General features: G+C 44.8%; 1 protein-coding gene across 3 annotated transcripts; it reads left to right on the top strand.

Moving 5' to 3' along the window:
* The first annotated feature begins 2223 nt into the window (after positions 1–2223).
* Positions 2224–16397, top strand: LOC117248205 (follistatin-related protein 1-like). 3 transcript variants are annotated; one of them, XM_033613024.2, is made up of 11 exons: positions 2224–2454; positions 3715–3798; positions 9463–9552; positions 12008–12137; positions 12228–12257; positions 12358–12488; positions 12613–12731; positions 13420–13532; positions 13713–13823; positions 13959–14080; positions 14431–16397. In XM_033613024.2, exons 2-10 carry the CDS (start codon positions 3715–3717, stop codon positions 14075–14077), a joined length of 927 nt encoding a protein of 308 aa, XP_033468915.1. In that variant the 5' UTR covers positions 2224–2454; the 3' UTR covers positions 14078–14080; positions 14431–16397. The 3 variants fall into 3 exon arrangements, with proteins under 3 accessions (XP_033468915.1, XP_033468916.1, XP_033468914.1); XM_033613025.2 differs by having other exon boundaries at positions 3715–3789; positions 13959–16397; XM_033613023.2 differs by having other exon boundaries at positions 13959–16397.
* The last annotated feature ends 15 nt before the right edge of the window (positions 16398–16412 follow it).

Here is a 16412-nt window from a genome sequence, read left to right as displayed (position 1 = left end):
CACACGCAGGCACGCGTACACACCCTCTGCTCTCTGCTCCACCTGACTCTCCACAACCAAGCTGCTTTCAGTTTACAGGCGCGCTGATTTGGGGGCGGGCGCGGGCGGAAAGCGAAACAAACTAATCACGTCTTGAATCCACAAAAAAAACAAAACCTTTTTGACCAATCGTTGTGACAAATGCTGACAAGCACCTATCATTTCTGACAGCGGACGGGCCTCTCTGCCAGCCGGCACGGCCGCCTGCGCTGCACAGCCTGCGCTGCACAGCCTGCGCTGCACAGCCTGCGCTGCACAGCCTGCGCTGCACAGCCTGGCCAGGCCACCGGGGAACTCCCCGGTTCTCCCGTGGGCCAGTCCGGGCCTGAGAGAGGTTGACACATCTGGATTCACTTCTCCTTACAGAATCCAGCTATGTGCTTTTGAGCAGTTTGGAGTCGATTAACGTTATTATAAGCATGGACAATGTACCCCCATTCAGTTAACCCTACTGTAGTAACTATACAGAAAATGAATAGAGCTCGTAAGTTGCGTGTTTCCGTTTCCAGTACTGATTTCTCATAATGTATTTCAATGGCTAGATGAAAATTATTTTCTGGTCCCGTTTGAATTGTAGAAAGAAGAAGAAAATCTGCACACTGAATTAGGTCAAATGGTCTCCCTCAGGCAACTTCAAAAGGCCTTTTGAAGTTGCCTGAGGGAGACCATTTGGGTCGAAACGTTGCGTTTTTTAGTCATTAAAACCTAATTCAGTGTGCGGATTTTCTTCTTCTTTCTGCATGGACCCCTATTATCCAGCACCTGACCTAAAGAAGGATTGGATGTGCGCACAACTACTCTGTCTTCCCGTTTGAATTGTGCCATGAATTTCACATATGTTGTTTGTGAATTTTTAACATATTTTTTTCGTGCAAAGAAGGCTACAATTTAAGAAGAAGAAGTTTGATACTGTTAGGTTTTGTGTGAGAGCGCTTTGTGGACTACAGCTCTTCGCTGCTCTAGACACGTATGACATATGTCACCAGTCGCACTCGGAACATGGCTGTGTCTCTGGTACACTTCACCGCCTTCTTCCAAGGAGAGGACAAAAGCCTTAAGCGTGGCGAAAACCACTACAAGTCTGGACATGTGTAAAGTTTCAGCTACGCCAGTGGGGAGATGGTCGGCGTTGTCCACGCCAGTAGACGAGAGCAGCGTTACAAACATAACATAACGTAACGTTACAAACGTAGCAGCGTTACAAGGTTTCGGTGAGTGTTATGACTCCACTAGCTAACTAGTTAGCTAATTGCTAGTGCTGTAGTGAAGCTCCCAATATGAGTATTAAACACAAGGTTCACCATTACACCGGCATCTTGATCTGATGGCTCCGTAGATCGTGGCAGGAGACGCATCTCACGCTCCATTCTACCCTCACTGTGAACAAGACCCTGAGATACTTGAACTCCGTCTCTTGAGGCAGTAACTCTCTCCCAACCCAGAGGGAACAATCCACGGTTCTCCAGCAGAGAACCATGACCTCAGACTGGGAGGTGCTGACTCTCATCCTGACCGCTTCACGCTCAAACTGCCCCAGGTCATGCTGGAGGTCACGATGTGATGAAGGCAACAGAACCACATCATCTGCAAAGAGCAGAGATGCAACTCTGGGTCTCTTTCTCCTGCATCACAAGAAAAAGTCCTGGGTTCAAACTGTTGCTTAATCAAAAGTTAAGGATGATAAATCAAAACTTATGAAATAATTTTGCTCTTCAAGTGCAAACCACTATTTATAAAACAATGTAATCCATTACTTCTTAGTGCAATACTCCATTTATTATTTATTAATTATTTATTAATTATTTTCATGAGGCAGTATTTTCTGTGTGACATCATTAAGGTCTGAACAGTTTGACACACGTGGAAACATGAGGAGGTTTTAAACAGGAGGTGAAATGATTTGTTTGTCGTGTCAGTCAGAGGATTAATAACCTCCTCACCTCCTCCTCTTCCTCCTCTTCCTCCTCCTCCTCCTCTTCTTCTTCTCTGTGTCTCAACATGTCAGAGGGTCGCGTGTCTTTAACTTATCATTCTTCAAGGAGGCAGCTCATGTGTGTGTTAGTGTGTGTGTGTGTGTGTGTGTCTGTGTGTGTGTGTTTCAGAGAGAGGGGCGTGTGTGACTCTGGACAGCTGGTCTCCTTTCTCCCCCTGCATCCCTCCTCCTCCTCCTCCTCCTCCTCTTTGTAAGTCAGACTTTGTTTCCCTGCAGAGAGGAGCAGTTGTGTTCACTGATCGTCGGCTGGATATAAACTCCTCATGGATCCGTTCTGATAATCTGGATATCTGAATATGAATTTACCTCCTGATTGATTGACTCAATGGTTTATTGATTAGTTTTGATCAGTGATCAGAAACTGTGGAGTGACTGAGTCTGACTGGCTGTTTAATGCTGACTGGTTCAGAGCGACTGACACGGTACGGCTGCTTTATTATTATTATTATTGTTGTTGTTGTTGTTGTTGTTGTTGTTGTTGTTGTAGTAGTGGTGGAAGCACAACTTCAGTAACATGATAAAACAAAAAATTTTACTGTTGTTAAAAAATAATAAATATTTTCCTTAAATTTAAGGATCACTTAACTAAGTCTAATATTCTCCTCACCTTGTACCTCCGTGTCCTCTTTTCTCCTCTCCTCCTCTTGTCTCCTCACCTCTTTCCTTCGCTTTGCTTTCCTCTTTCCTTTCCTTTCCTTTCATTTTCTTTCCTTTTGTCTCCTCTTGTCTCCTTACCTCTCCCCTTTGCTCTCCCCTCCTCTTTCCTTTCCTTTCCTTTCCTTTCCTTTCCTCATCTCTCCTCTCCCCTTTGCTCTTTCCTTTCCGTTCCTTTCCTTTCCTTTCCTTTCTTTTCCTTTCCTTTCCTTTCCTTTCCTTTCATTTTCTTTCCTTTTGTCTCCTCTTGTCTCCTTACCTCTCCCCTTTGCTCTCCCCTCCTCTTTCCTTTCCGTTCCTTTCCTTTCCTTTCCTTTCTTTTCCTTTCCTTTCCTTTCCTTTCCTTTCCTTTTGCCTCCTCTTGTCTCCTTACCTCTCCCCTTTGCTCTTTCCTTTCCTTTCCTTCCTTTCCTTTTTCTTTCCTTTCATCTCCTCTTGTCTCCTTACCTCTCCCCTTTGCTCTCCCCTTTCCTTTCCTTTCCTTTCCTTTCCTTTCCTTTCCTTTCCTTCCCTTTCTTTCCTTTCCTTTCCTTTCCTTTTGTGTCCTCTTGTCTCCTTACCTCTCCCCTTTGCTCTCCTCTTTCCTTTCCTTTCCTTTCCTTTCCTTTCCTTTCTTTCCCTTTGTCTCCTCTTGTCTCCTTACCTCTCCCCTTTGCTTTGCTCTCCTCTTTCCTTTCCTTTCCTTTCCTTTCCTTTTGTCTCCTCTTGTCTCCTCTTGTCTCCTTACCTCTCCCCTTTGCTTTGCTTACCTCTTTCCTTTCCTTTCTTTCCCTTTGTCTCCTCTTGTCTCCTTACCTCTCCCCTTTGCTTTGCTCTCCTCTTTCTTTTCCTTTCTTTCCCTTTGTCTCCTCTTGTCTCCTTACCTCTCCCCTTTGCTTTGCTCTCCTCTTTCCTTTCCTTTCTTTCCCTTTGTCTCCTCTTGTCTCCTTACCTCTCCCCTTTGCTTTGCTCTCCTCTTTCTTTTCCTTTCCTTTCCTTTCCTTTCCTTTCCTTTCCTTTTGTCTCCTCTCCTCTCCTCTCCTCTCCAGATGTTGACCATCTCTGTTCTGCTGCTGCCATTGCTCCTCTCCTCCCCTCCTGTCTCCTCGTCTCCTCTGGCCAAGGTAAACTCAGTAAGTTCTTTTTTCTTAAAACACTGTAAAAACACGTGTGTTAATATTCACAGTAACAAACATGAGCATTAATATAAGTGTTGAAACAGTCACTTTGATAATATCAGGTTATATGACATCAGCTCAGCTGCAGACAGCAGGAGGCTGTAAATATGGGCTGAAGGTTAAACGCAGAGATAAAAACAGAGACGATGGCTGAAGACACCAAAGTGCTCTCAGGTGAACTCGTGACTCACAGGTTCGGGTCAACTCATTTTTCCAGCGGTGACATTTCCAATTTTCCACTTTCCCCAAAGACCAGTGTAAATCCATCACAGGTACTCACTCAGGAGAGACTGATGTCGACCTCTGACCTCTGAGGAAGGAGGCTCTGTGTGTGTGTGTGTGTGTGTGTGTGTGTGTGTGTGTGTGTGTGTGTGTGTGTGTGTGGGTCGAGGGGTTACACAATGAAACTTTGCCCTTAAAAAAACAGAAGGAACAAAGAAGCTGCACACACACACACACACACACACACACACACACACACACAGGTCAGGTGAGCAGCTCCTCAGGTATGTGTGTGATCAGAGCTGTCAGCAGCTGTAATTTAGGTTTAAACACACTCTGCTGTGTGATGGTTTGTTTCCTCTGCAGCTGGTTCATCACCTCTGAGTCCAAACGTAAAATCAGAGAGGAAACTTTAGTGCTGATACAGTGAACTTTACTTTGTATTTAACGTTTCATCGTTCACAAACACAAGACGAGAGGAGCAGCTGCAGTAAAGCTAAAATACAAATTGTGAAGCTCAGACAGATCTTCTTTACTTTTGAAATATAAAAACATGCTGCAAAGGATGCAGCGTCCGTCACTTTGGTCCACACTAAAAATATCTTAACAGCTATTGGATGGACTGCCATGAAATAAGGCTCAGTTGTCCCCCTCAGGACAAACGTAAAACCTTTGCTGATCCTCTGACTTTTTAATTTAGCGCCATCATCAGGTCACAATTTGTCCAATATTTTTGCTATTTTATGAAGAAACATCCACAAACTTATGGCCAGTTCATAGTTTCTGCATTAGTGAGCGTCTGTTTTAAAGTCGTCATCTGTGCAGACCTCTCTGCAGATGTTAACACACAGTCCATTTTTTGTGACCTCACACTCCAGTCCGGTCTAAAACACTGCAGTCAGTCCAGCTGTGGTCGCTGCAGCATTTAAATTGGATATTTGAAAGACAACCTGTCCGGTCACAGTGGCGTCTTTATTGTTTCAGTGCCAGCGGACGTTGGCAGTAGCAGGAAGGTAAGCTCACCTCCCAGCCTTCATGTCTTTGTGGCGCCACCACGGCCACGCCATTTGATGAAAACTAAAAAGCTTTGCGATTTAGCATAACAGACATCTGTAGATGCTGCATCCTGAGTTTGAAGTTGATCCGGTAAAATCTGTAGGAGGAGTTCGTTAAAATACAACACCTGGACATGGAAGAAAATGGTCCAAACAACATAAAGTAAATTCAAAATGGCTGACTTCCTGTTGGGTTTAGGGCATGGCTCCAAGAGGCTTTTTTATAAGTCTTAGGATGTTACATATGCCTATGAATTTTCATACCTCTGGGTGAAACATACTGCGGCGGCCGCTTCATTGAAGCCGGGTGCGCTCCCAGGGGGCCTGATGTTAGCATGTTAGCATGTTAGCATTGTCACTTAGAACATGCTAGCTTGAAACACACTGTCAAGGAAAGCCATGTAACAAAAAATACGCCCCCATTATCTTTAATGTACAAGCCCACACCAGCGGCAGCAAGACGTGCATTGGTGCTCCTGGATACGCTGCTTCGGGGCACTTCACGCCACTGTCCTATTTCCAGCTTCAGCATCCCCAAAATAAAATGCGTTTCCCCTCCACTCACTCTCTGCTTGTAGCTACACACCAGCTCCTGTAGCAGCTCTTTTTCTGCTCCTCTGGCAGCTCGACTCAACAAATATCTCGAGCTAAACGACCCACAATCCCGTCATTATAAAGACAATGGACAAAAAGATACTTCCTGCTGAGTCACAGCTCTGGAGATCGGCTCTTCAGGTGAGACATCAACTTTAACTAGTGGCTGTCCACACATGATTTTAAGCTAACGCAGAGGAGGAGGAAGTTCAGATCTGTCAGTAAAAGTAGTAACAACTTTGCGTGGGTGTCTGTTGACGGGCTGCAGCGTGACACATCCAGTGTGTGCTGGAGGCAGCACTTGGCGTATGTCAAATGATATGCCGCTGCAGTGCTGGTGTGTTTTAAGCTTGAGTCTTGTTACTAAACCATACAGGGACTGTTTGTTATTAATGAGGGAGAGGGGTGGTGCAAAAAGCACGAGGCATGTTGAATAATTGTTTCAGCACAGGGTAGAGACTTAAGAACACTTCCGTCAGACAAAACAAATCTTAGCCTAAAATAGTGATATTTCATTGAAAGCATTCTGTGTCTCCCATGTGCACGACAAGAGAGAAGAACCGAAGCTTTTTTTACTTCAGGATTCAGGAACTTTTAACTTTTGACTTCCAAACATCAAAAGGTACATTTTAAGAATCTAATAAGTAATTTATGGTGGAGGGAAGGTCATGCTTTTTGCACCAGTCACTCAGGGAGGCTCAAAGAAAAATATTTGTAGCTTCAGGGAGGGTCAAAATTTAAAGAAACCTCGGCCACCTCCCTCCTCTAATAAATAAAGAACAGTCTCTAACTGTGAATATTCATGTCAATACTCCTCAGCTCTGTTTGTTGTGCACAAAAGTCGATGACTTTTTGTCTTACACATGAAAAAGAAAAAATCTATCGTCAATAAAACTCAAACTAACATTTCTGAAAAACAACAGGACTAAAACAAAACAAATCTCAACTTGTTCCAGTAAACTCTGCAGTTAATGACTTCACATTAAGAGAAAATACATCTTTATAATCCTGGGGTCAAATTGTGTCGGTGCAGCAGCAAAATAAGACACAAAATATAAAATTAAATAGTTGAGAGAAAACACATGAGCCATTTTTCATACATGTTAATATCATATATGTTGGAGGTGAAGGATCAATGGCATGTTTAGGTTTACAGTGAGCGACCAGCTCAGGAAAGAAACTTGACAAAGTTAAGAGAGAGAATAAAAAACAAAGAAAAGAGTGTGATGAAGGAAGAAGACAGAGAGAATAATGAGGAGGACAAGATTTATGGAAAGTGAGAGTGGAGGAGGACGAGGAGAGAGACAGCTTCAAAACGAGGAGGAGGAATCTTTTTACAGGGTCGGACATGAACACACCACTGCAGTGTGTGTGTGTGTGTGTGTGTGTGTGTTGGTGTGCACTTTGCTCCGTCAGCTGTCTGCTAACAGCAGGTTTGTGGTGCAGCAGATGTCAGCTGGAGGCGACAGATGTATCTATTGTGTGTGTGTGTGTGTGTGTGTGTGTGTGTGTGCGTGCTGTTGAACATCTTTGTGTGGAACAATTTGAGTTTTAGGGGCAAAGACGTTTTTAAAAAATGTGAATATTTTTTGAAAAGCTGCCGACTGTGTCAGAATCAGGTTAACGTCAGGTTCAGGGTCAGACATGTAGTTATGATGATTAAAGTTGAGGCAGGGAACGCATCGTGTTACGGAGGGTTCTCACAAGTACAAACGTGTGTGTGTGTGTGTGTGTGTGTGTGTGCTGTGTTTACTGACCTATAAGTACAGAGGAATGTGTGGAATTTGGATGTTAACATCTGTTTCAGGAGAATCTGTGTTTCTGATCTTGAAGTGTGTCGCAGTGTGTGTTGTTATTAAGTACATGCAGCGAACACTTCTGCACACTGATCCTCCAGCTGTGCAGTAAACCCTACACCAGGATCAGAAATACTTTATTGAAACTGTGATTTGTTACAGTCGCTCTGATGTCAGGAATAGAGAAATATACGACAGTGAAAACAAGCGTATGAAAACAAGAAGCATGTGTGTATATAAAGTCAAAAAAAAAAACAGAAATAGAAATGTGTATTAAGCTCCAACATTGAATACTAGTATGTAAAAAATAGGAATAACTGCAGGTATAATGTGCTCAGTCTGTAAAAACATGTGCTTTGTGCTACATTACAGTGTATAGACTTATATGTTACGTTTAAGAAATATGAAAATATGTGTCATGCTACACTGTTGACGACAACATTGATTCATCAATAGAATAAAGATAAATAATAAGAGTGAATTACATGTGAAGTCAGTGTAAAGATGCGATTAGACACAAAGTCCTGCCGAGCGGTTTGATGGACACGACATGGATGAAGTGAGTGGTGCGATATCGCGTCAAACGCTTATCTACATGAGCTGAAAAATCCAAACGATAGCTAATCAGCATTGAGATCCTTTGGGGACGTATGATGCCGAGGACATACTGGCGGGGGTTCACTCATCGTATGACAAGAGTTACTTGTCGACACAAAATATTCTATCATTCCAGTTGTGTGAGTAAATGCCTCTGAACGCTGAGTGTGTGTTTTCGTCCGAAATTGTCGCACGTCTTTAAAAAAAAAAAAAATCTGGCTTCACATTGTGTCAGTCACGTTTGCACAGTGAGTCTGAAACTTTCGTCTTTTTAATGTTTCACGTCCGTCAGAGCCTTTAGACGTTTGACCAAGAATCAGTGAAGAAATGTGGCGGCGGGGGACACAGGCGGGACGAGACAGAGGAGCGAGGGGCACAGAATCACTTTGTAACTCGACAGCTGCTTTCAACAGGTCCGATTCACGCAGCTGCCAAATGAAAGACAGGGAGGAAGTGGAGACAACAGATCAGTAACTGCAGAGGAGAGAGGCAGAGGAAGAAGTGTGTATTTTCATTTTGTCATAGAACAATAAAACACATCTGAATCAGTGCGACAGGTTTCTGTGCACAACAATCTTTTTCAGATTCAGGGTTAAAAAACGCATCTGAATAACCAGACTCAGTGTGCAAAGGCCTGAACGGTGTAAACACAGCATCAGAGTCTGAAGGAGGAGTTGTGCAGGTTGATGGCCGCAGGCAGCAACAACTTCCTGTGGCGCTCTGTGATGCATCATGGGGGAATGAGTCTTGTACTGAATGTGCTCCTGTGTTTGACCAACACATCGTGGAGTGGGTGTGAGACACACTGTCCCAGATGACACGAGCTCGCGTCACATGTGCGTTAAATCACTGAATCATTACGCAAACGCCTCTTTAAATTGTGTTAAAACTTACAAAGAATAAAACTGGGCACCAATGAACTGCTGTTGTTTATTGGAGAAGGACAAATTATGTCAAAGAGGAGACCACAATAATAATAAAATAGTTATGGCTGTGTGTCGTTTTTCAGCCTAATGGATGACTTAGATTTAATGTGTGTGAAAACTTAACTTCACTTGAAAATAATTATTAAAACTACTCATGTCGCCCTCAGACTCTGCTGATGACACCATGAAAATCAAAATGAGCTGTAGCGCTGTCCAGCTGCCTCAGTGATTGTGTGTGTGTGTGTGTTGAGAGGGAGGGTCATTATCATTCAAAACAGCGCGGGTCTTGTGCAGTGGGAGGTCAAAGGTCACCATCTGGAGTCTGAAACACACTTCTCAACTCTTTTTATTGTTTGCTATATAAAACAGATGAAAATGTGATACAGCTCTGTGTGTGTATGTGTGTATGTGTGTGTGTGTGTGTGTCAGGATCAGTCGGTGTGTGCCAGGACTTTCTGCGGTGCAGGACGAGAGTGTGTGTCGACCGACAGAGGAGAGCCAGTCTGTCGCTGTCTGGAGGTAAAAACTGCTGAATCACTTTTTCTCTTCACTCTGTGGGTGAATGATAATAATCCTGAATCACTGCTTTCAGATCACTGAATACTTCAGATACTGCTCTGATTATTTCTTAGAATTCTTAGATTTTATTTATTTTTTTGTACGCAGCTCTCTTGGCCACGTGTCCCTTGAAAAAGAGATTGTTGATCTCAACGGGACTTACCTGGTTAAAAATGGGTTGGGTGCAACTGAAATTGCATCAAAGTGCATGAGCCTCTGTTGCAAAGACAAACAACAACAAAACAGTCAAGAAAACATTGATTAACTTTGTGATGCATAAATAGTAACGAACAGTGGTGAGTCTGAAACAAAACATAACATGTACGTATTTGCTCACATGTACGCTGTAAATGCAAAGTTGTGTTCTGCAGAAACAACCTTGAAATCGCCATCACCACCAGACTTCATTTAAAAAAGCAGTAATTTTATCATTGTAAAACACACTTCATTCAAAGTCGACAAAAAAAATAACACTCACAAAAATCACCTTGGTTTCTCTCTCCACTGTTCCAACAATCACCAACACTGGTTCAGTTGGAATTAACCCTTCATTCACCCAGTTAGATGTGAAGACATGCTGCCTCTATACACACTAAAATTACTGTTTATTTAAATGGGGTCTGGTGGGTTTGGTGATGGTGGTTTCAGGGCTGTTTGGGGTGACACAAAACGATCTTACTCTTTAACACAAAGGTTTATCTCTGGAAGGATCCTTTCCAAAATGTTGTTAGACACTTAAGATAACAATCTGAGCCTGTCAGTGACAAAGCAAACACTAATTAGTGGACGTACATTGAAGATGTGCAACTGCCCCAAGTGATTACACTTTTATTTCCTCGCCCCTGTAGCGAGTGAATCTGCCTGTAGTGAAACCGGGGCTAACCGGTGCTTCCTCCTCAGGCTCCACTTCACTCAGCTGCCCCACAGACCCGCTGCTTCTTCCCACTTTAACCTGAATAACAAACCGGGGCTAGCTGGGAGCGGCTAGCGGAGCGTTAGCCACAGCATGACCGGAGGGAAGCACAGCCAGTTAGCCTCCGCTAGTCTCTGAGCTAGCCCCGGCTCTCCGTTTGGATCCAACCGGAGCACCGAGCCCTGGTTTGTTATTCAGGTTAAAGTGGGAAGAAGCAGTGGGTTTATCGGGCAGCTGAGTGAAGTGGAGCCTGCGGAGGAAACACCGGGACCGTCTGGATGTAATAGTCCGTGGAGGTGCTGCGGTGCTCGGCTGCACAGATAGGAAACCCCTCGGCTGACAGGATGTATCACTGTCTCACTCCGCTCTCTCTCATGCAGGCGCAGAACGTACGTGCTACTTGGCCGTCGGATGTAGTCCGTGTAGTGTGTTCAAATGCAACTGACACAGGGTGACGTGAGGCGACGTAGACGACGCAACAGTTGGCTTTCGTCGCCGCTAGTTCTTTGATGTCTGTTTGGTGTGTCTGCACCTTTAGACACAAACTTGTGGGAAAACAGGGTCCAGACTGAAAAATACCAGCTTTACCCTTTAAATCACTGTTTTTCTCCGTAGAGTCTGGCTTTGAAGACAGTGATATAACGGCTTAGTTTTCTTAATAAAGCATACACCTAAACTGATTATGATTTTTTTACTTTTTTAGGTGGCTAAAATCTGTTTTGTTGCTGACCCCTTCACAGCAGTATATTGCTCAGCTTCCATGTCAACGTCCAACCTGCTTCTCTAAACAGGGGACGTCCTGATTGACATCTACTGTATGTGATATAGTGTCTATGGATAAGAGCCTCATACAAGCACACTTCATTCATTCACATTGAACCATCACTTCAAGGAGAGTGTTCCAGGGATGACGTGGAAGTTAACATCGCACTGGTTCCCTCGTCAAAAAGAAGAGAGAATTTTTACATCGGATTTGAGTTTATTGCCGAAAATAAGCTCTGTAGGAAACAAACGTTTATGATACCTACAGGTTTTGTTCAGTGAGATAATCTTCACAAATTAACATGATGATTGAAGCTTAAATGCAATCTTCAGACGTAAAAAGCTAACGTTACGCTATAAGCAAACTACACTACAGACGTCTGACCCAACGTCACCATCATGACAAGAATGTAAAGCTGTGTTCGGCGTGATGACGTCCTGTAGTGTCATTTAGCCGCTCGTTAGCAACCGCCTTTTTTAAGACACATAGAAGCTTCTAAATTCACAGTGGGGTATTTACTGTTGTGTTTTATGTCACAGAACAACATGTTAAAGTCTCTTCAGCCTGTGTAACCACAGACCTTATTTCACACATCTAACCAGAAACACACTGACGCTGAGACGAGGGAACCGAGGGTGGTAAAATGTGAACTCATTCCTGTGTGAGTCACAGAGGCGCCCCCTGCAGGACATCCTTATGAAGCTGCTGTTGACCCCGACTCTTTGTTTGTGTCTCTGCAGCAGTGTGATGTGACGGAGCACTGGGTGTGTGGCAGCAACGGCAGGTCCTACAGAAATCACTGTGAGCTGCACAGAGACGCCTGCATCACTCACACCAAGATACATGTGGAGCACAGAGGACACTGTCTGGGTCAGCGCACACACACACACACACACACACCTGCAGACAGTTGAAGTTGTGCATGTGAGTTGTGACAGTGGTGTGTGTTTGTATCTACAGAGAAACCAACACAGGCAGACGTGAGCCCCAGTAAGTCTGCAGATCATTACATTTAAATCATCACTTTCTTCACTCATATAGTGTCATTTGTTTTAACGTAATGTCCATTTTATTTTATTTGCCTGTGCAGTCGTGTGTTTCCTGTCTGATCGTGATTGGCTGAGAGACAGAGTGATCCAGTGGATTCAGGAGGAAGTCGAATCCAACGGTCTGACGTCCAACGAGACCTCAGCCAGTCAGCTGCTGCAGACGTACTTCAAGGTCACAACGTTTCACAGAAATTAAATTTGATTAGCGCTGTGTTTTAGAGGTGATCCCAGTTAATACGTTTATAAAACAGCAGAATAAGATATTTAAAGTCTAACTGTGTGTCTGTGTGTGACAGACGTACGATGACGGGGATTCAGAGCTCGACTCCAAAGAGTTCCTGAGCTTCTTGAAGCACAACGAGACGGCGCTCAACATCACCTACTCTAATACTCTGGAGACCAACATGCTGCTGAGGTACACACACACACACACACACACACACACACACACACAAAATCTGGGACTCTGCATGGTAGTTTTGTACAATTGTAAACGATATTCATTCATACTGTACATTCAACGTACCCGGTCTCACTCCGAAGTCATCAAAATCTGCTGCTTGGTCAGTTACTTCCAGCGTCAGACACTGATGAAAAAAGCCGTCCTTTCACATCGGCCTGATACACAGCTGGTTGCTGCAAGTGTTTAACCGTGGGGGGGAAACACGGCGAGACAACAACGTAGGTAAAGGGGTGGAAGAGAGCTCAGTTTGTGTTTGGCTGTGGGGTAAAAACTGTTCCTCAGTCTGGAGGTGCAGCATGTCAGGGTCCTGTAGCGTCCTCCTGAGTCTGTCAGTGAGGAGCTCCTTTCTTTGTCTGTGTGATGTTCAGTGACAGGTTGTTCACTGCACACCATAACAGTTCAATTATTTTACATTTCAAAATAGTTTTAAAGTCCACATTAACAAGGTGAGGCAGCTCGTACCTTGATTGGGAATCAGATAAATGCAGAGAAATTTACTTCATGATCGTGACTTGATTTATTTCACAGAGAGATTTAATCTTGATCACTCACTGATCCCTGGTTAATGCAGTGAAGCAAATCTGACTTGTCTTCACCCACTCTGTCTGTCTGTCTGTCTGTCTGTCTGTCTGTGTCTCAGGTCTCTGTGTGTCGATGCTTTGATCGAGCTGTCGGATGAAAACGCAGACTGGAAGCTGAGTTTAACAGAGTTCATCAACTGTCTGACACCCACCTACCATCCATATGAGAGAAGTAATGACACACACACACACACAGAGTGATATTTCTTTCTTGTTTCCAGGACCAGATGTTATTTTGTAAAATGTCAGAGATTCATATAACCTCTGAATGTGTGTGTGTGTGTGTGTGTGTGTGTGTGCAGATTAGTATTTGTTTAATGAATGTTTCCCTCTGGTGTGTGTGTGTATGCAGAGTGCGCTCTGGAGGACGAGGTGTTCGAGGACGGAGCTGAAACTCGGATGGAGTGTAACAAGTGTGTGTGTGCCTGTGGAAACTGGGTGTGCACCGCTCTGACCTGCAATGGTGAGGACAAACACACACACACACACACACACACACCTAGATTTTCCAGATCTTAGGTTTCCCCCTATCAGAGATTTTCCTTTTTCATCAGCAGACTTTATTTTCCTTTTTAAATTTTTTTTATGTGTATTTCAGGAGAGCACCAGGTGGAGGAGGATGTTGAGGACGGAGCAGAAGAAGAAGAAATGACAGAAGAGGAGTGGAGCAGGAGAGTGGCCGAACTCAACGCTCTACAGGAGGACAGTCAACACTGAAATGTAATCTATTACTTGTTCTCTTAATAAAATCACTGATTACTCACAGATGAAACTATTCTCAGCACCTCATGTACAGGTCGCCTTAAAGAAGTTAAACACCATTTATTTCCTTTTGCAAACAGCAGAACGCCACATTAATTAAAGGTACAGTGTGTTGGATCAACATGTTCTATAAAGTCGTCACTTATCATCACTTTGTCAGTGGCCTTTTCACGTCTACATATGAAATACTAGGTATCCTCCTGCGTCTGTTGTTGGTGATCTGGGACGCTGAAACCGACGGCAGAACGTCAACTAAATCACATGGTTAGGTTTAGAAAAAAACTTAATGATTTGGCTCATCCATACAGGAAGCAAACACCTGGTGAAAGTCTGCAGTTTGTTGGACCCGTTCAGCGCCCCTCTTACCCCCTGGTGTCATGGTTAGCACTGTCGCCTCACAGCAAGATGGGTCCTGTTTCAAACCCAGGGTGGGGGAACCCTCCTGTGTGGAGTTGGCATGTTCTCTCTGTGTCAGCGTGGGTTTCCTCCAGGAGCTCTGACATTTTCTCCCTGTGTCAGCGTGGGTTTCCTCCAGGAGCTCTGACATGTTCTCCCTGTGTCAGCGTGGGTTTTCTCCAGGAGCTCCGACATGTTCTCCCTGTGTCAGCGTGGGTTTCCTCCAGGAGCTCTGACATGTTCTCCCTGTGTCAGCGTGGGTTTCCTCCAGGAGCTCTGACATGTTCTCCCTGTGTCAGCGTGGGTTTCCTCCAGGAGCTCCGACATGTTCTCCCTGTGTCAGCGTGGGTTTCCTCCAGGAGCTCTGACATGTTCTCCCTGTGTCAGCGTGGGTTTCCTCCAGGAGCTCTGACATGTTCTCCCCGTGTCAGCGTGGGTTTCCTCCAGGTGCTCCGACATGTTCTCCCCGTGTCAGCGTGGGTTTCCTCCAGGTGCTCCGACATGTTCTCCCCGTGTCAGCGTGGGTTTCCTCCAAGTGCTCTGACATGTTCTCCCCGTGTCAGCGTGGGTTTCCTCCAGGTGCTCTGACATGTTCTCCCCGTGTCAGCGTGGGTTTCCTCCAGGAGCTCTGACATGTTCTCCCTGTGTCAGCGTGGGTTTCCTCCAGGTGCTCTGACATGTTCTCCCTGTGTCAGCGTGGGTTTCCTCCAGGTGCTCCGACATGTTCTCCCCGTGTCAGCGTGGGTTTCCTCCAGGTGCTCCGACATGTTCTCCCTGTGTCAGCGTGGGTTTCCTCCAAGTGGTCTGACATGTTCTCCCTGTGTCAGCGTGGGTTTCCTCCAGGTGCTCCGACATGTTCTCCCTGTGTCAGCGTGGGTTTCCTCCAGGTGCTCCGACATGTTCTCCCCGTGTCAGCGTGGGTTTCCTCCAGGTGCTCTGACATGTTCTCCCTGTGTCAGCGTGGGTTTCCTCCAGGTGCTCTGACATGTTCTCCCCGTGTCAGCGTGGGTTTCCTCCAGGTGCTCCGACATGTTCTCCCCGTGTCAGCGTGGGTTTCCTCCAAGTGCTCTGACATGTTCTCCCTGTGTCAGCGTGGGTTTCCTCCAGGTGCTCCGACATGTTCTCCCCGTGTCAGCGTGGGTTTCCTCCAGGTGCTCCGACATGTTCTCCCCGTGTCAGCGTGGGTTTCCTCCAGGTGCTCCAGTTTCCTCCCACAGTCCAAAGACATGCAGGTTAATTGGTGACTCTAAATTGTCCGTAGGTGTGAATGGTTGTCCATCTCTATGTGTCAGTCCTGTGATCATGACGTTCTTTCACGCTGGTATGATACATGACCAGTTACAGTTTTTGTTTAACCGTGTCCGGTGGTGTCAGGAGGTAGTGGGTGGGTCCAACAACCACCGACTTTCACCCGGGAGGCTGGTGTTTGTTTCCTGTAAGACTGTAAAGCTAAAGCCAACCACATGCGATGTGTGTAGTGCTTTGTGCTTTGGAGGTGGTGGATGGGCCCACAAGAGTATAAAGCCAAACCCTGTTCTTTTGTCTTAAACGCAACCACGTGGAAAAAACTTCAATTGCGGTGTTGTACCAACGTAGTGCTTTTATTTTGAAAGAGACTGTATACAAACTGTACATTTCCTGTGAAAACAGAAGTGGATATTGAAAACAGACAATGCATTCATTATTTAAGAAATAATAATTTAAATTTAAGTCACTTTAATTCGGCAAAGAAAATTCTAAATACTGATTGAGTCTGGTAAAAGGAGGTTGATTCAGGATTTTTGTTTCATTGATGAGGAAATATTTTGTGTGTTTGGGGTGTGAAATTAACACAGTTTTTTTTTATACAACTGTTGCTCTAATAAACACGTTTGTCACAGTTCCTGATCACCTG

The sequence above is a fragment of the Epinephelus lanceolatus genome, chromosome 17 (genome assembly GCF_041903045.1).
Source record: "Epinephelus lanceolatus isolate andai-2023 chromosome 17, ASM4190304v1, whole genome shotgun sequence".
Classification (NCBI taxonomy): domain Eukaryota; kingdom Metazoa; phylum Chordata; class Actinopteri; order Perciformes; family Serranidae; genus Epinephelus; species Epinephelus lanceolatus.
The sequence above is the reverse complement of the archived record's forward strand: the minus strand, read 5'-3'. Positions and strand labels throughout refer to the sequence as shown.

What these genes read in the sequence shown, in the direction of transcription:
- LOC117248205 (XM_033613024.2), top strand. Translation starts at nt 3,715, where the DNA reads ATGTTGACCATCTCTGTTCTGCTGCTGCCATTGCTCCTCTCCTCCCCT. An exon ending in CAGTCTGTCGCTGTCTGGAG is followed by an intron (nt 9,553 to 12,007) that starts GTAAAAACTGCT and finishes GTGTCTCTGCAG; the next exon opens with CAGTGTGATGTGACGGAGCA. An exon ending in GCACAGAGGACACTGTCTGG is followed by an intron (nt 12,138 to 12,227) that starts GTCAGCGCACAC and finishes TTGTATCTACAG; the next exon opens with AGAAACCAACACAGGCAGAC.